Source organism: Anabrus simplex, chromosome 1 (assembly GCF_040414725.1).
Source record: "Anabrus simplex isolate iqAnaSimp1 chromosome 1, ASM4041472v1, whole genome shotgun sequence".
In the NCBI taxonomy this organism is placed as follows: domain Eukaryota; kingdom Metazoa; phylum Arthropoda; class Insecta; order Orthoptera; family Tettigoniidae; genus Anabrus; species Anabrus simplex.
Genome location: NC_090265.1, coordinates 794,787,261 through 794,806,506, shown reverse-complemented (window position 1 = coordinate 794,806,506; position 19,246 = coordinate 794,787,261). Strand labels below are relative to the sequence as shown.

The window sequence follows — 19,246 nt, the reverse complement described above, 5'->3', positions numbered from 1 at the left end:
CTGAAGTGATCGGTGTGCAATATCTGTATTGTAGGCTTCAGTCTGTGTTTATGGGTTGAAGTGGTATGTGGATCAGCCCTCTTCAAATGGAGTTGTAACCGATTACGGAACTTGCAGAGATGGTGTTCGTGTATGGGCAAGCAAATGGAAGCAACAGAGAATAGGAACGGTTGTACAGAACCAAATATCCATGCAAGAGACATGTGGTACACACCATGTTTCTACGACTGTTCCAACGATTAATTGAAACAGGGCATTTGGTACCACAGTACAATGACCGAGGAGGAAGACTAATTACACGGACTCCCGACTTAGAAGATGCAGTGCTTGCTCGCGTGGATGAGGTACCTGCAATCAGCACTCGAGGAGTTGCACGTGAAATGAATGTTTCGCATATGACTGTTTGGCTAGTATTACATGAAATGCAGCTACACCTCTACCATCCACAGAAAGTGCTGGCTTCGAGTCCTGCTGACTTCGCACCTCGTGTCGTGTTCAGCCAGTGGATCTTGCAGCATCTTGCAGTCGATCCTAACTTTCCTGCGTATGTGCTTTTCTCAGATGAAGCCTGTTTCACCAGAGACGGAATGCTAAATAATCACAATAGTCCTGTTTGGGCCGATGAGAATCCCCATGCTACAATTGTGAAGAGCCATCAGTACAAACTTTCAGTCAATATGTGGGCAGGCGTAGTCAGTGATTACGTAGTACGCCCAATTCTTCTTCCTCTCCACCTAAATGCAGCAATGTACACAGTGATACTCAGAGATATACCACCCACGTTCCTGGAACATACCCCACTTGCCCATCGTCCACAGATGTGATTCCAACTTAATGGAGCCCCACCTCACTTTGTACTGAGTGTTCATGAACACCTGGATCAGACATTCCCTGCAAAGTGGATAGGAATAGGAGGTACTGTTTCGTGGCCCACTTGTGTATGAGACACCTGTCGAGACTGAAGAGGATCTCTTGGCGAGAATTCTCGTTGCCTGCAACGCTGTTCAAACTTTACCGGAGATATTCAAATGGGTATGACAGAACCTTGTGCAACTATGCCATGCCTGCATTGACGCAGGGGGACGCCATTTTGAACATTTGTTTTAAATGGAGCAGCTTGTGAAACTTGTGTAAGTAAACGGACTTAAATGAGTAGAATTTTGATCGAAATCGACTTTCAACCTATTAGGTCGTGTCACGTACATTTAGTACGTGTTGAAGAGATGACCTCCCATTGGTGTCCAGTTGGCCATTTTTGTTCTGTACTTAACATCTCTTCAACACGTACTAAGTGTACGTAACAAGACCTAATAGGTTGGAAGTCTATTTCGACTACAAAGTGGTCGTAAAAATTCATTCAATGTTCATTGAGTAGAATTTTGCTTAACTTTTGACTCTATTGTTTCCGGAATATGGTTCCTTATTTCAAATTGATCCATTTGCTGTCCTCCATCATCCCTGAATATTTGTAACACCATCACGGATATACCGTGTATACAAATATAACTAGGAGGCATTTTTCTCATAGCAGGTATCAAGTTTGCTACATTCTTGCTACAATAAAAGAAGCAATTATTTATAGAATAAAAAGAATCATAATTCTTATAATTGTTTAGAGGTAGCGAGCTGCCTCTTACTGCAAGGTCCTGGCTTTGATTCCCAGCCAAGCAGCGATTTTTACCTGGATCTGAAGGCTGTTTCTCAGTCTACAAGAGAACAATCAAGAAACTATCTGATGGTGAAATAACAGCCAATGGGATTCATTGCTGAACAGTGACCACTTGTCGCCTTCTAATTTGATGCCAGTCAGGCTGACCAGCAGTCGATTGGTAGCTCAACGTTCTTCGGGGCTGTAGCGCCAAGCGGGGTTAATTTCAGGTGTATGATAGGGAAACCCAGTGATTACTAACTTCTATCCTGTCTTTCTCTAAAGTTGGAAATAAAATATTAGTATACAATCAATAGAAATCATGTAGAAAAGCTCCCTCTGTGGTTCAGTGTTGGTCCCTGAATCTCAAGGTCATGGATTGGAGCCCGACATAGGTAGTAACTTTTTAGGGTGAGGGCAAAAAAAACCCCATCTATTTTGATGTTCAGCCAACAAAATTTAAGACTTAGCCTAAGATCACCCAACAGACATCTGTTTCTCTGTCATTTGGTAGAGTAAAATAAGAATGTCAAAACTGTAGCCAGCCTAGAGGGCATCAGATTGAATTCCTGGACATGGTACTTGAGGCCATACAATAGTTGTTGTTGTTGTTATTATTATTATTATTATTATTATTATTATTATTATTATTATTATTATCTAATGGAAACATTATTACATAATGGAAATATTATTACATAGAGAAAATAATACAATATGTTGATTACTTGGAGAAGTGTCTCCTTAGAGTAGTACAAGAACTGTGCTATATGTTTCCTTTCAGACAGTGCCATACACAGCAACTCACGTATCTATTTACCATTTTTCCAGGTTCCGCTTCATTTCCGAACAAATTGGGACAGTTTCTATCTAGAGATGTTGATGATAGCTGGGCTTGTTGTGTATGCTATTAACTTTTTCACTGGGAAGAGCAAAAACAACAAATTAGCCAATGTATGGTTCAGTACTCACAGATCACTGCTGGAAGAAAATTTCAGTCTTGTAGGTAAGTATATTTTTATTAAAAGCCTTCTCCACTTAGCCTATTTCCCCTTGTGTTATCTACAATACTCACATAATTTATTATATCATTGCATTATAAAATATCATCATCCTCTTTTCCCCTTATCTGGCTTGAATTTTACAAACACAGGAACAAGGAAAAATTTGCTGTGAAATTAAAATCAAAATTACTTATTGACATGAGAAATATTATCCAATCTTCAAAAAGCTGTGGTAATACATATTTTGGTTTTTAAGTTTTGGCAACCATGCTCCAGCACAGTCATGCAACGTTGCTGGGCTCTGTTATTCTTACCAAAGTTTGCTGACCTGCGTACCCTTCCCCAGAGTACATGACCTCACCCCTCCCCCTCCACGGATGTTTACAGTGGCCAGGTGAAAATGAGAGATGAGCAGTTGTGAGCAAGCGCTCGCGAAAGACAGTCGCCAGTTTTCCAAGCACGAACAGAGAAGCTGGTTAAAAATTCAGTGAGCTAGAGGTCGCACGACACGACAGTGTCACCAAGGACGCGGATGTATGTTGGACATGTCTCGATCCGGTCACCCATTAGTAAGTGACGAACACATACAGACTGTATCCGCATTAGTGAAGATGCATCGGATGTAATCCTAACGCATACCGTTCCTCCATGGCAGACAGTTAATGCGGCAAACTAATGTTCATTTTTTGCAAAATAATCTGCGAGTAACTCTGAGAAGGAAACGGCGACACTTCATGGATAACCCATCCGTTGTTCTGCATGACAGTGCTACGGCATACACAGCAGGTGTAGAGTCTGAATTGTTCAATCGCTGGGGCTGTTCTATCCCCCCTCCCCTTCACTCGCATACTTGCCGGATTTAAGTCCCTGTGACTTCGATCTAATCCCTAAGATGAAGGAGCCACTGCGCGTGAAGCGCTTCTGTAGAATTGAAGACTTTTTCAGGCTACCGGACTGCTATCTTTGCACTTTCGACAGACTGGGCAATGCCAACGGGATCCAATGGGTTTTGCATCACTGAGAACACATTGTACACAACAGTGGTGACTATAAATAATAATAATAATGTTATTTGTTTTACGTCCCACTAACTACTTTTTGGTCTTCGGAGACGCCGAGGTGCCGGAATTTTGTCCCGCGGGAGTTCTTTTACGTGCCAGTAAATCTACCGACACGAGGCTGATGTATTTGAGCACCTTCAAATACCACCGGACTGAGGCAGGATCGAACCTGCCACGTTGGGGTCAGAGGGCCAGCGCCTTAACTGTCTGAGCCACTCAGCCCGGCTCTTATGGAACGTAGAACCATGTATGTAATGCTATGTATCTATACATGTACAGTGCACTCCCGATAATTCGCGTGCGGATAATTCACTTTGCGGTTAATTCGCGGGTCTCGGAGAGTTATTTTTTAAAGTATTAATTTTTACACCCTGTAATCATCACGCTGTGTAAAATTATCTCTGTCTAGTTTAAAAGAATTTTAATGCGATGCGTGGAGACGAAATCATTGATATTTGAGGAGACTGGACTTCGTTTCTCTACGATGTAGCAGTAGGCCTATATGCACACTGCTGCCAGAATGCTGCAAACTTGGAAACATTTGAGCATGTTGCTGCACGTGGCACAGCACAGATTACCGTAATCTTGGAAGCAGAGACAATGAAAGAGGAATGCAGTTGGAATTTACCCTCCCTTTCCCCACAGCCCAAGGTCGCTGAACTGTAAGCCAAGTGAACGGTAGGTGCGCTGGCAGTGAGTGTATTTTAGGCTACTGTACTTGAGAAGTGTGAACGGAGTGCAGAAGTCTTTTTGAAGTTTTGAATAAGTCAGTAGTAAGCGTTTTCAATAAGAGTGATAAACTGAAAATTATAGAAAGATTGGAGAAAGGCGAGGCGTCATCAAAGTTAGCCTGCGAGTTTGGTGTGGGTGAAACAACAGTGAGAGACATGAAGAAGCAAAAGGAAACCCTCATCAAATTTTCTGCTAATTGTGGTCATTCATTGTCCTGGAAATCAATGAGAACATCGGACTCTGCAAATCTAGACGAAGCCATGATAGGGTGGTTTAATCAAAAACGAGCGGAAGGTATTCCTGAGTCCGGCCCAATGTGTGCTGAGCAAGCAAAACATTTTCACGATGCTCTTGGCTTAGAAGGCGATTTTAAAGCATCCTCTGGCTGGCTTACGTGGTTTAAGAAACGCTACTGAATTCAAGAAATTGCTATTCACGGAGAGCATCTCGGCACAGACACAGGTGCTGCTGAAAAGTTTGCACAGGAATTTAAATCATTCATTGGAAAATAACAGCTTGACCTTAGACAACTTTACAATGCAGACGAAACAGGGTTGTATTGGAAATGTTTACCGTCCCGAACATTAGTGATGCAACAAGAACAGCAAGTCCCAGGGCGCAAAACATCCAAGGAAAGAATAACCATTATGGCATGTGCTAACGCAAGTGGTGATCATAAATTAAAATTATTAGCAATAGGGAAATCCAGAAAACCCCGTTGTTTTAAATGAGAGAAGGTACCATTGCACTACTACCATCAAAAGGTAGCGTTGGTGGACACACAGATATTTAAGGACTGGTTTCACAATCATTTTGTGCAACAAGTGATGGCCTACCTAATTAAGCGGTCACTGCCAATCTATTCATTAATTTTATCTTATTTTATTTTGTCTATCATTTATTCAGGTTAACTTCATGGACACCGCAATGAATTTCTAATTTATACCAGCCACAAATTAAGAATGTGTCAGTTTTAACGATATCTTCATGCGCCGTCCTGACATTGTCCAACAGCATTTCAGCATGTTTTTAACAAGCACTACAGGGACATTTCATTTTATTTATGTTGGTTGATGTGAAACACCATCTAGCAGATCTACGTCGGCTGGTGGTTATTTACAGTGGCATCCAGTGGCTTGCATTCTGCTAACACCACTCAAATTAGATTTGGTGATTGATGATCTGAATACAGAATCAACATTTACCAATTCCCGTTTTGCAATTGAAATTGTGATTAGCAGTGATGGAAGTAACAGTTCTATGAATATCAATACAAGAAAGAGTCTGGATGATGAGTGTACTCCAGATGTTAAGAATTTAGAGCCTAATTTATTTTTCAGATTTTACACTTAGCGCATTGCAGATTTTAATGTCAGTTGTGTGTTTTTACATTTGTTTAGTTATTAGATGTATTACATTAAGGCTGAAGATGGCCAGCCAAGGCCGAAACTAGTCCCTACTTTAGTAATGTAATTCAATAACATTGCATAATACAGTATTGAAAAAGGTGAACCATATGGCATTAATTTAATAATTATTATTTTCATGGAACATCTAAATAAAATATTGTCAGCTGATACCACCTTTGCTGTACTATGATTAGGATAATGCATAACAGTTCTCTTCAAAGCGAGTCTCTGTATTCTTGTCATAATGTAGGCATCTACTTGTAACTGCTGTATTAACACACTTTTCCTTCTGATGTTCTAGGTGACGATGGGAAGATGGAAAATGAGAATCCAGGACTCCTCAAAGATTCAGAGAACATGTACACACTGTGGTGTAGTGGACGAACATGTTGTGAAGGAATGTTAGTTGAACTAAAGTTCCTGAAGGTAAATACACAAATATTCTTAGGAAACAGTTTTATATTGCTTTATGATATGTCATTTAAGGATGGTCTTCGAAACGTTTTCTCTCATAGCCTTTATGTTACCCCAGATCATATTCTAATTGTTTATGAAATTTAATTCAGGAGCACCAAATTGTTCAGATCTGACTGTTCTATGAACATCCAAATTCACATTTCAGATTTATTATACAGTAAAACCTCGTTAAGGTGTTTCTGCAGGGGACAACAAAAGTGAACGTGTTAAGCAAGAAAACGTACTATAGAGCGTTCCAGCCTTAAATTGCAGTACAGCAGTAATGGGATAATTCCGTCTCTTTCCTTCTCCCATGTTTTGTAGGTAGCGCTGTCCTACTCTAATGCAACGGGTTTGCCAAATATCCGTAAGTCAGAATGTTATCGGTTAAAATGGGTGAATATCGTGTTGTGTACAGAATTTCAAGACGCATTTGATGCCGTTAACAAAAAAAATTTAAAAAATAATTTAGTGTGAAAATGGTAATACAGTAGAAGTCCGCTATATCGAGTACCGCATATAACGAGAACACCGCTATAGCGCCAATTTGTTTCTGTCCTTTCAAAATTCCTATATTAAACTGTGTATTATCCTTCGGTTACAGCGAGAGCCCTATATCTGACTCATCCGCTATTACGAGCGCTTAAGCGCGTGCGATTTTTCCCGTTACCAATATTTATACACCCCAGCGATTATGTTGCATGCGATCAATTGATTACCTTCGGTATCGTTTCCTCGCTATTTCCACTAGCGAGTTCTCTCGTCGACATTCGAAGGCGATGTTGGAGTCGATTAGTAATACCTGTCGACTGTTGTAATCTAAAGAAAATTCGAAATGAAAGGATAATAAATGCGTAAATATCGTGGCCGATAGCAGTTGTTAACTCGTTAAATATAAAGGCTTCAGTTAAATAAGAATGTGATACACCTCAAGATATGACAGCGTACATAACTGATTTCAGAGGATAGTTCATATTTTCTCGCTTCTAGTTACATTTCGGAAAGGCTATTCACATGTAATATTTTTAGCGAGGAGGTTATCATTTCTCTACATGCATTACAAATATGTTTTCATGATACATATACGGTTAGGTTGGGCAACGCTGTTTGAGAAAGAAATCTGAAATGTTTGCCACCGTATTTCTCCGAATCCAAGACAACGTTTTCTTTTCTCAGAATTTCATGCGAAAAAATCAAGGGTTGTCTTGCATTCCCGGCCTAACAGTAACGAATACCACTGGCAACTGCTGTGGTAACCACACTGCTTCTTTTCACTCCCGCGCACGCATGTATATATACACAAAACCCGTTGACAATAAACGACCTCCTCTTTATTATACATCGCTAGCCGCGAGAACCGGTTGTACAGTGCTTGTGTGTAACGTCACTGGATCTTGGGAAATAGTGAAGGGAGAATGACGTTCTATTAGAATCTACAAAAAGTTTCTCAAATCTGCAGAATGGCATCAAAACATGCGAGCTTTCGAATTTTTAGAAAGGCCACGGTTTATCAGTGGCAGAATTATAACGCGTCTACTGTACCTGGTACTTAGCAAAATTAAGTTTTATAGACAGCAGGAACATTTTCGTGATGGATAGTCGTTGTGTAAAGATACGCGGAACAGGTATTGCCGGCAAATTAACTACGGGTTATCGTCGGTATTATAATGACAATTTTAAGTTAATGGTTATTAAACATTCTTGAATGATTGTCCATAGTCCTAACTAAAGCCAATATTTGACGTTAGCATGAAGACAAAGATAGCTTCAAAAATGCGTACTGTACAAAAAATGCGACAAGGACGTTTTAAAGAAGTCGAAGATGAAATTGTGAGGTATGTGCACAAAAAAATCAAGGGCAGAATGGTCATGCCGTGGGGCATTAAAATCTTTCCTTGACCTTCAACGTTCGCGATTAGGCCTATATATCGGTAGCTGCTGAAGTTGCCGAACCCGGCAAGCGAGATGTGCGCGTGTTGGTTGCCGGTTATATCTGACGCCGAGTAAAGTAGCAGTTTTATAGGCAACGAGAATATTTTTCTGATGGTCATTAAACCCCCATAAATAAAGAATAATTGTGCAGCCGCAAAAAAATACGGCATATGGAAAGCCAGTGTTCGGCGTCTAAAATGCGTACTATAAAACAAAGGCGTTCATATGATGTTACAAAGCACTTTTTGAGCCTGATTTACATTTTTGAAGGAAAAATTGGGGTTCGTCTTGGATTCGGAGAAATACGGTATGGTACTATAATTCTTTTCAGAATGAAATTAAACTCACACTTTCACGAAAAAAAAACCCAACAAGTAAGCCGTAGTATGGATACCATCTGCGGAAACGCAAGTTTTGAACAAACTGATTGCCTTTCCTACCAATTTTAATATGCATGGGGTTTCTTCCGACTTTTATACAAAACATGTAATAAATATCATTTTTGGTCCGTATTGATGATATTTGATTGAAATAATAACATTAAGTTATTTATTAGACCACCTAATCAATACAAAAGTCGAAGATGAAATTGTGAGGTATGTGCACAAAAAAATCAAGGGCAGAATGGTCATGCCGTGGGGCATTAAAATCTTTCCTTGACCTTCAACGTTCGCGATTAGGCCTATATATCGGTAGCTGCTGAAGTTGCCGAACCCGGCACATAAAAAAGCCACTTATCACAGTTTAATATATAAAGCATTTAAGATCCCTATGTCCTCTATTAATTTAAAGAAAGAATTACTATTCATCAAGGAAATAGCTAAATTCAATGGATTTAACACGAGTATGATTGATAAAATCATCAATAAAACCAAACTGAAACTAGCTACCAATTAACTCCATTAAAACCCGTCAAACCAAAATACGCTAAATTCACGTTCACTAACCATAGCATTTACCCGATAACCAATTCATTAATGAAGCACGAAATAAAAATAGCCTACACAACAAAAAACACTAATCGTAATTTATTCTTCAATCACAACTCTATTAACATCACAGACAATAGTTACTCTGGATCAGGAATATACAGATTGAAATGCTCTACATGTAATTTTTCTTATGTTGGCCAAACTGGCCGCAGCTTCTCTACCAGATACGCCGAGCATTACAATGCCCAAAGACACAACAAATTCTCCGCAATGGCCAACCATATGAGGGACACCGGGCATAAATTCACCACAATAGAACAAGACCTCCATATCCTAAAAGGAGTCGATAAAAGCAAACTCATGACAGAATATGAAAACTTATTTATTTTCCTCGACCAACATTTTAATAAAGATAAAAATCTAAATGACACTATTGATAAAAAAAGCCCCTTGTATGAACAGATTCTTATTTTGTTACGAGAATCAACTTCCCTCACCAACAAATTCTTAAAAATCTTCAACCTCACATCAGTTAGAGTTCCCACCTCCCCTACAGCTAATATACCCCCCTCCCTTCCCCCCGCCGCTAGTACCTCTAATTCAAATACAACCAATAAACCCATAGCCACACCCACCGTAACATCGCTCCCTCCAATAGCCTTACACCGTTACAACATGCGCAGTAATACGCTCTCTTCCTTCCCTCCCACCAATACCAGCCCCCCTCCAATAGTTACGTCAACGCAAACAGATCCCCCTCCAGCACAAAACTACAGTTATAACACACGTAGCAAGAAGTCTACTGTTGCAAATACTTCTAACTCATAATATTGCAAGCTATCTTTGTCACCGTCAAATGGTAAGTGCATACGATTCTACTTCAATATTTTTCAAATATCTTTTCACACAATTAACTCTACGTTTCTTGCTTCCATTTACAGATTCCACTTTTATATGCTTTTTCAACTTGAATATCTGCAAGCTCACAATTTGCAACATTTGAACATCACTTCAAAAAAAATTTGAGATGGTCCATAGTGATCCTATTTGAAACTGTTCTTCAACTTCTATTCACCAACTTCATATCCTCAACGTGTTCTACAACTTCTCCATATGCATCTGACTTTCGTCTTTTATCTTCAAGATCATGATTAACTTCGGATCTCTCGACTAACTTTGACTTTTATTCTCTCTTCTTTACTTTGATTATATAAGATTTTTCGCCATCATCTAATCATAACCGCCAGACTATCAACTTTACTTTTATGCAATCTTACTACTTGTTGTATAACAATCTGTTGTTTTATCCATTGTACTTATTTTAGCAGCCTTCTAATGTTAATTTTGTTAATACTTCCACTATTGTATCTCATCACATTGTATTTTCAAACCATCATTGTTATTTTTAATGTAATTTTACTTCAAATCTCTTCAAGATTTTAAAATTCATTTCATTACTACATGTTATTTAGACGCTTATTTTTAATTTAAGGTTAAGACTATGGCTGATGATGCCTTCAGGGAAGGCGAAACATGTAAAAAAAAAAAAAAAAAAAAAAGATTTTGTATTGATTAGGTGGTCTAATAAATAACTTAATGTTATTATTTCAATTTTTTATACAAAAATCGGGTATAACGACAATCCGCTATAGCGAGTAAATTTTTCGCTGTTATGAATTCTCGCTATAACGGACCTCTACTGTATAATGGAAAGTTTCGCCAAATGCAAAATCTTCACTGTATAGAACTTATCATGTCATAACTCCTATTTTATATTCATTATTTTCCTAATTTTTTTACTGCTGGTAAAGAAACATTTCAGCTCGATGTAGATACATTTATTTTTAAATTTAAATGATAACAAAATGCAGTATATGCGTTTATTTTCAGTCATGTTCAGGGAATTTTATGTGCAGGCACGAAAAAGTCGGTCGCTGACCAGTGTCTTTCCTACTATATTGTATGCATTTTTAGATGCCTTGTATTTCCTATGACGAGTGGAGGAAGTCTTTCGCTTCCGTTTGCATTGCAGCACAGTACAGTGACCCAATCTCCTTTTCAGAAGTTCACTTGGGCTAGGGATATGAAAAACCAATGCAGTTTCATTGGCATTGACAATATTGCTCGTTGCATTCGAATTGATTATAATTTTGAGCTACGCTTTTTCGCCAACTGTCGGCATCGCCAAAGAGAATCTCCAGTGTTCGTGGATTCTGGTTCTTCGCACGCTGCGTGTAACGTGATACTGTGGCATTCCTTAAAACTCTGAATACAAAAAATATTGCGATTTCACTTAAACTTAGCAGCTATTAAATGTACTGTCAACACACCGAAGTGAGTGAAAGTGCGGAAAGCTATCTCTGCACGTTCCGTAAGACGCATTCTGTCGTGACACGAAGAAATTTTGAACTTAAATTACTGTGTAAAATACTATTTTTTTAAATGTAAAGGTAGTTTTTAAAATAAAAGTCTGAATGGTTTTCCGTTTAAATATGAAATGTAGGGGCTGTTTTCTTCCATCTGCGTTTACACAAAGCATGAATGTACACCCAATATCGAAAACTAGGTGAGCCAAGAGCGTGTTGCCAACATTGACACAAATAAAACCTGCACCCCAATTTCGTGCCTCAAACCTTTTAAAAAATATGCGGGGATTATTCACGTGAATACGGTATTTAGAATATTTCGAAGCCTTCAAGGATTGTGTTTACGTTGGTTGAAAACATTTTGAATCTACGGTATTTTATTGGGATGGACAATTATTATAGCAGTCCAGAACCCTTTGATCTTCTGAACTAATTCAATACAGACACCATTGGTACTGTACGAAGTAATCGAAAGGAACTTCCAAAAGAAGTTATGAAATGGAATCACAAGAAAGGAGAAGTATCAGTTTCGTACACGAAAAAGTTGATGGCTCTCAAGTGCACACTAAGGGGGGTGAGGGGTGGCAGTCGACCCCTCCCCACCCCCCACTTTGTGGAAAAAACATTACATTGTTATTCGATTTTAGCCTGCTGAAACTAGGAATTATTGGAATTGTTAAAAAAATTGTGCGAGCCCTGTTATCTTATCAGCTACCTCTTTAGTTTATTTTCTTTAATTGTTAGCTGAAATACGTACAAAATGTCGTTTGTCATGGCTACCCATTTTGTATAGTGCCTCATTAAGTAGTGGAGACGTTGCATGTGCTATGAAAAGGGGTAGGAGGGGTATGTCCTTTTGCCGAGATCAAGGACACTGAGGTATGATTCACCGATTGTCGCGCTCATTCATCCGGCTGGCAGTCTCATATAATAATAATAATAATAATAATAATAATATTATAATAAAAATCTTCCGCGCTGTTATGCCGTGGTCCACTCCTCTCGCTTCTCCCAGACGTTTCGACTACTGCTGGGGTAGTCATCTTCTGTGGCGTCGTGTAGATACGCTCTCCTGTATCCCGCTGGCGACTGCGAAAGTTGTTTGGGAAGCAGCTGTATTTATATGTAAGTGTGTGGCCTCCAATTGGTTCGTGCTGTGCAATCCGACATCTGATTGACTATCTGAAAGCACGACCTCCGATTTGGTCGCGCCGAGCAGCCTGACGTTTGGTTGGCTGTTTGAGCACACGACCTCTGATTGGTTCGCGCCGGGCATGGATTCTGACTGGGTCGCTCCGAGAAGTCTGTCGTCTGATTGGATCTCGGAATGCACGACCTCCGATTGGGTCGTGCCGAGCAATGGATCCTCTGGTTGGTTGACTGTAATGTCCCTGATCTTAGTTAACTTCGACCGTGCGTTATATAAAGGGGTGTACCAGGCCTTGCTGAGTTTCAGTCCTTCCTCCTTTCTATTAAAGTTATCCGGATGTTTATGTATTTCGATTGCTTCCCTGTAGAGACGGGCGTGAAAGTGGGATGTTGTGGCCAGTATGTCAGTATCCTCGTAACGGATCTCATGCTTTCCGTCAAGCAGTGCATGCTCCGCTATTGCTGATTTGTCGTATTGCCCCAAGCGACAATTCCTTTTGTGCTCCGTCAGGCGAGTATTGACACTTCTGCCAGTCGTGCCAATATAAACAGCTCCACACCTGCATGGTATCCTATAGACCCCAGTGGATGTTAGAGGGTCACGTGGATCTTTGGCAGAACGTAACATGTTTCGTAGCTGTTGGGTCGGCTGAAAAAAGGTTTTAACTTTTAAGTTTAAGTTACTGTATAAACAAAAACCAGAGTTTTGCTATTAGAAAGAAACAAGTTCAGTATTATAGTGCAAGAACACTTAGTGCATTCTTGCAAAAAGTATTGAAAAATTAAAATAATAGGATTTTTCAACAATTAAATACACTATATTGAAGGAAATATTTCTCGTAGGGTCCTTGAACAGTTTATTTTAGTCTTAGATTGTAATAATAATAATAATAATAATAATAATAATAATAATAATAATAATAATAATAATAATAATGTTATTTGCTTTATGTCCCACTAACTACTACGGTTTCCGGAGACATATTGTTTTTAAGCAAGATTAAATATTTTCTTCAATCAGGGAAATCGCTCCCCACCTAGGAATGAGCTGGAGTGGAGGAAAGAAACACATTTGTATGGGACATGGCAGTAGAAGTCGGGTATTGTTGCAAAAGTCTGTTTAAGAATATAAGATAACAATGGTTCATGTTTGTGGGTTACTGTAGTCACGTCCTAGTTCGTGAACCATGGGCAACGGCTGAGTGGCATAGTAAGTGGTCCTGAGAGTCGGGATACCAGTTGCTATGGAATGGGAGTGGGCATCTCGGACATATTCTGAGTCCTGGCCCTCCTTGTGCTCAGGCGGCTAGGACTATACAATTCAACGGTGGTCCATAACCCGTTAGAGGAGAGACCTCACTTGGACTATGTGCAAGTAGGGTAGCATCCTGCTTTATGAATTTACCGAGCTCAGAACATTTTAACCAAGCCTTGGACCTATGGGAGTAATGGAGTCCCACTCCCATTTGACAGGCGAGGGCCTCCTTGGAAACAACTTGGCGAACAAAATGGAATTTGATGGGGAGCTATCAATAATAATGGGGCTTATGGAAGAAAGAAGGTAGAACTGGCTGAGTCAGCAAAGAGGATGCATCTGGATGTGCTAGGAGTAAGTGATATTCGGGTAAGGGGAGATAATGAGGAAGAGATAAGAGATTATAAAGTGTACCTGACGGGTGTTAGAAAGGGAAGGGCAGAGTCTGGGGTAGGGCTCTTTATCAGGAATACCATTGCACGCAACATAGTTTCTGTTAGGCACGTAAATGAGCGAATGATGTGGGTAGATTTGTAGGTTGGAGGAATTAGGACAAGAATTGTGTCCGTATATTCACCATGTGAGGATGCATATGAGGATGAAGTTGACAAGTTTTATGAAGCATTGAGTGACATCGTGGTCAGGGTCAACAGGAAGGATAGAATAGTGCTAATGGGCGATTTCAATGCGAGATTTGGGAATAGAACTGAAGGATACGAAAGGGTGATTGGTAAATGCGGGGAAGATATGGAAGCTAATGGGAATGGGAAGCATTTGCTGGACTTCTGTGCTAGTATGGGTTTAGCTGTTACGAATACATTCTTCAAGCATAAGGCTATTCAGCACTACATATGGGAGGCTAGGGGTACCAGATCCATAATAGACTATATCTTAACAAACTTTGAATTCAGGAAATCTGTTAGGAATGTACGAATTTTTCGCAGATTTTTCGATGATACAGACCACTGTCTGATCTGTAGTTAACTTAGTATCTCTAGGCCTAGGGTAGAGAAAGTGAAATTTGTCTGCAAACAAATAAGGGTAGAAAATCTCCAGGACGAGGAAATTAGACAGAAGTATATGGATATGATTAGTGAGAAGTTTTGAACAGTAGACAGTAAGCAGGTTCAGGATATAGAAAGTGAATGGGTGGCATACAGGGATGCTGTAGTAGAAACAGCAAGGGAATGCCTAGGGACAACTGTGTGTAAAGATGGGAAAAGGTGGAATGATGAAGTGAGAGCAGCCTGTAAATGTAAAAAGAAGGCTTATCAGAAATGGCTCCAAACAAGGGCCAAGGCAGACAGGGATTTGTACGTAGATGAAAGAAACAGAGCGAAACAAATAGTTGTTGAATCCAAAAAGAAGTCGTGGGAAGATTTTGGTAATAACCTGGAAAGGCTGGGTCAAGCAGCAGGGAAACCTTTCTGGACAGTAATAAAGAATCTTAGGAAGTGAGGGAAAAAGGAAATGAACAGTGTTTTGAGTAATTCAGGTGAACTCATAATAGATCCCAGGGAATCACTGGAGAGGTGGAGGGAATATTTTGAACATCTTCTCAATGTAAAAGGAAATCATCCTGGTGGTGTTGCAAACAGCCAAGCTCATGGGGAGGAGGAAAATGATGGTGGTGAAATTATGCTTGAGGAAGTGGAAAGTTTGGTAAATAAACTCCATTGTCATAAGGCAGCAGGAATAGATGAAATTAGACCTGAAATGGTGAAGTATAGTGGGAAGGCAGGGATGAAATGGCTTCATAGAGTAGTAAGATTAGCATGGAGTGTCGGTAAGGTACCTTCAGATTGGACAAAAGCAGTAATTGCACCTATCTATAAGCAAGGGAACAGGAAGGATTGCAACAACTATTGAGGTATCTCATTGATTAGTATACCAGGCAAAGTATTCACTGGCATCTTGGAAGGGAGGATGCGATCAGTCGTTGAGAGGAAGTTGGATGAAAACCAGTGTGGTTTCAGACCACAGAGAGGCTGTCAGGATCAGATTTTCAGTATGCGCCAGGTAATTGAAAAATGCTACGAGAGGAATAGGCAGTGTTTATGTTTCGTAGATCTAGAGAAAGCATATGACAGGGTACCAAGGGAAAAGATGTTCTCTATACTGGGGGACTATGGAATTAAAGGAAGATTATTAAAATCTATCAAAGGCATTTATGTTGACAATTGGGCTTCAGTGAGAATTGATGGTAGAATGAGTTCTTGGTTCAGGGTACTTACAGGAGTTAGACAAAGCTGTAATCTTTCACCTTTGCTGTTCGTAGTTTACATGGATCATCTGCTGAAAGGTATAAAATGGCAGGGAGGGATTCAGTTAGGTGGAAATGTAGTAAGCAGTTTGGCCTATGCTGACGACTTGGTCTTAATGGCAGACTGTGCCGAAAGCCTGCAGTCTAATATCTTGAAAATAGGTGCAATGAGTATGGTATGAAAATTAGCCTCTCGAAGACTAAATTGATGTCAGTAGGTAAGAAATTCAACAGAATTGAATGTCAGATTGGTGATACAAAGCTAGAACAGGTCGATAATTTCAAGTATTTAGGTTGTGTGTTCTCCCAGGATGAAAATATAGTAAGTGAGATTGAATCAAGGTGTAGTAAAGCTAATGCAGTGAGCTCGCAGTTGCGATCAGCAGTATTCTGTAAGAAGGAAGTCAGCTCCCAGACGAAACTATCTTTACATCGGTCTGTTTTCAGACCAACTTTGCTTTACGGGAGCGAAAGCTGGGTGGACTCAGGATATCTTATTCATAAGTTAGAAATAACAGACATGAAAGTAGCAAGAATGATTGCTGGTACAAACAGGTGGGAACAATGGCAGGAGGGTACTCGGAATGATGAGATAAAGGCTAATTTAGGAATGAACTCGATGGATGAAGCTGTACGCATTAACCAGCTTCGGTGGTGGGGCCATGTGAGGCGAATGGAGGAGGATAGGTTACCTAGGAGAGTAATAGACTCTGCAATGGAGGGTAAGAGAAGTAGAGGTAGACCAAGACGATGATGGTTAGACTCGGATTCTAACGATTTAAGGATAAGAGGTATAGAACTAAATGAGGCCACAACACTAGTTGCAAATCGAGGATTATGGCGACTTTTAGTAAGTTCTCTGAGGCTTGCAGCCTGAACGCTGAAAGGCATAACAGTCTATAATGATTACGTATGTATCTATGTATGTATTTCCAGTGAATATCAGCATGACCATGTTCCTTATGTTTTTATAGAGACAAGACTTGGTTGCAGTCATAGCACAACTGATGAGACCTACAAATGACCAAGTGCACATCAAAGTGGATATGAATAAAGAAGATATGGACACTTTTGTATTCTGTGTGGCTACCAAGAAGACCGCTCTGAGGTTATCAAAAGAAATGGCTGACTTAGTGAGTATTTGTCTGTTTGCTTTAAGTTTAAAAGTTTATTTTGAAAATTTTCCCCATAATTATTTGTATCTACAAATTGTAAAATGTATTATTACTTACAGAGTGTGTATTGTCCTGAAAGGAGGTCTGCTGAAAAATATGGGTTACCATCAAATTTCAGTGTCATGACTGAAATTGCTGAAGTGGCAGCAGCCCTCCTGGATTCAAGAGTTACAACAGTCCTCAACAAGTATGCTGATATGGTGGATTATATACAGTTCTCCGATCAGTTCTCTGGTCCCAAGCAACCAGAGTAAGTAGTTTAAAACAATTCTTCAAATTCAAGGAAGTTTTGAATAATTTACTTCTACAGTGTGGTTCACTAAGTGCTGTTTGAAAAAGAACTCTCCAATTGAAATGGAATTTGATGGGGTACTACCGGTATTAATATTGATGTGTCTGAACAGCTCCTGCATCCTGAGTTCGGAAGAAATGTCGTTATGAATGTTTTTCTTGGTCTTGGTACTACCACTATCAGTGGAGATTTGAAAGAAAGGCATAGAAGTGGCAGAGTCAGAGAGAATGTATCTGGATATTTTCAGAATTAACATTTTCCGTTAATTCATTCTTTTATAAGTGGACTTTACTTTTTGCTAGTAACCTGATGATATTTAATTATAGACTTCTTCTTCTTTGAGTAATTCAATCTAATGACTGGTTTGCCCCTGCAATGAGTCTTCTCCAACAGGGTTGATCCTGTGCATTACATTTTGCATCTGCATTGCTCCTGCATCCTGAGTTCACAAGAAATGGCATCATGAATGTTTTTCTTAGTCTTCCACGAGAGCGTTTCCCTGGTATTTTACCTTCCAAAATTTCTATCAACACATTCCTATTTCGAAGCCTATTTCACATCCAAGCAAGTTACACTTTATAAATCTTGTTTCTTGTATACACTTAATGTAAAAGTATGGAGTGATCTCTGTAAATATATGCAGACAGTCTTTACTACAAACATGGTGTAGCTTGGAAGTTACAAAGTTACAGATGGCTTTTAAGGGGAGTTAGAAAGCAGTTTTCGGTAAATGTTTACTCTTTTAGATTGTTATCCCATGTTAAAATGTGCTATTTTCTGAATTAAATAATATATAAATCAGTTTTAAACTCACATGGGAAGTGCGTTATTTGTATTTTTTAATAATATAATAATGTTAAAAATGTTATTTGCTTTATGTCCCACTAACTACTCTTTTACGGTTTTCAGAGGCGCCAAGGTGCCGGAATTTAGTCCCGGAGGAGTTCTTTTGCGTGCCATTAAATCTACCAACACGAGGCTGACGTATTTGAGCACCTTCAAATACCACCGGACTTAGCCAGGATTTTTTTTTTTTTTTTTTTGCTAGTTGCTTTACGTTGCACCGACACAGCTTCGCATTGCACTCCACTGGTTGGTAGTGATACACAGTATCATTGTGTTTCTCTAGTGCAGTTCTGCTCGGACACTCCAGGTATCCTTTAAAATTTTGGTTTATACCACCAATAAACCAAGATGATGGTGGTGATGGTTATTGTTTTAAGAGGAAGTAGGCTACGACTAGGCAACCATAATCTATAACAACACTAATCAGATTGAAAAATGAAAAGGTTCCGACATTTTGAAAAATGAAGGTATCGGCCAAAGAAAGAAAAGGGCCACAAAGGGTGTGAAAATGAAAGACTCTTTCGGCCTTGCAACCGAATACTGTCAGGATCGGAAAAGTACAAGAGTTGAACAAGGGAGGTTGGAAAGGTAGATGAAAATGAGCCTGGCACAAGTAAGCTGAAGCAATGGCAGATCTCATCTCATCTCATCTCAGTGCACCGTGTTCACCAAACCCACGCTCCCAAGTTGAGAGCCCTGGGACCCCTTTTAGTCACCTCTTGTGAC

At 39.6% G+C, this 19,246-nt stretch overlaps 1 protein-coding gene across 1 annotated transcript in view; it reads left to right on the top strand.

Moving 5' to 3' along the window:
- Positions 1-19,246, top strand: part of LOC136857540 (PAT complex subunit CCDC47) — a 94,628-nt gene that overhangs the window by 29,181 nt on the left and 46,201 nt on the right. The window contains exons 4-7 of the mRNA XM_067136267.2: positions 2,480-2,654; positions 6,156-6,280; positions 17,182-17,340; positions 17,442-17,632. Coding sequence (XP_066992368.1) covers positions 2,480-2,654; positions 6,156-6,280; positions 17,182-17,340; positions 17,442-17,632 — 650 coding nt within the window. The remainder of the gene's footprint in view (positions 1-2,479; positions 2,655-6,155; positions 6,281-17,181; positions 17,341-17,441; positions 17,633-19,246) is intronic.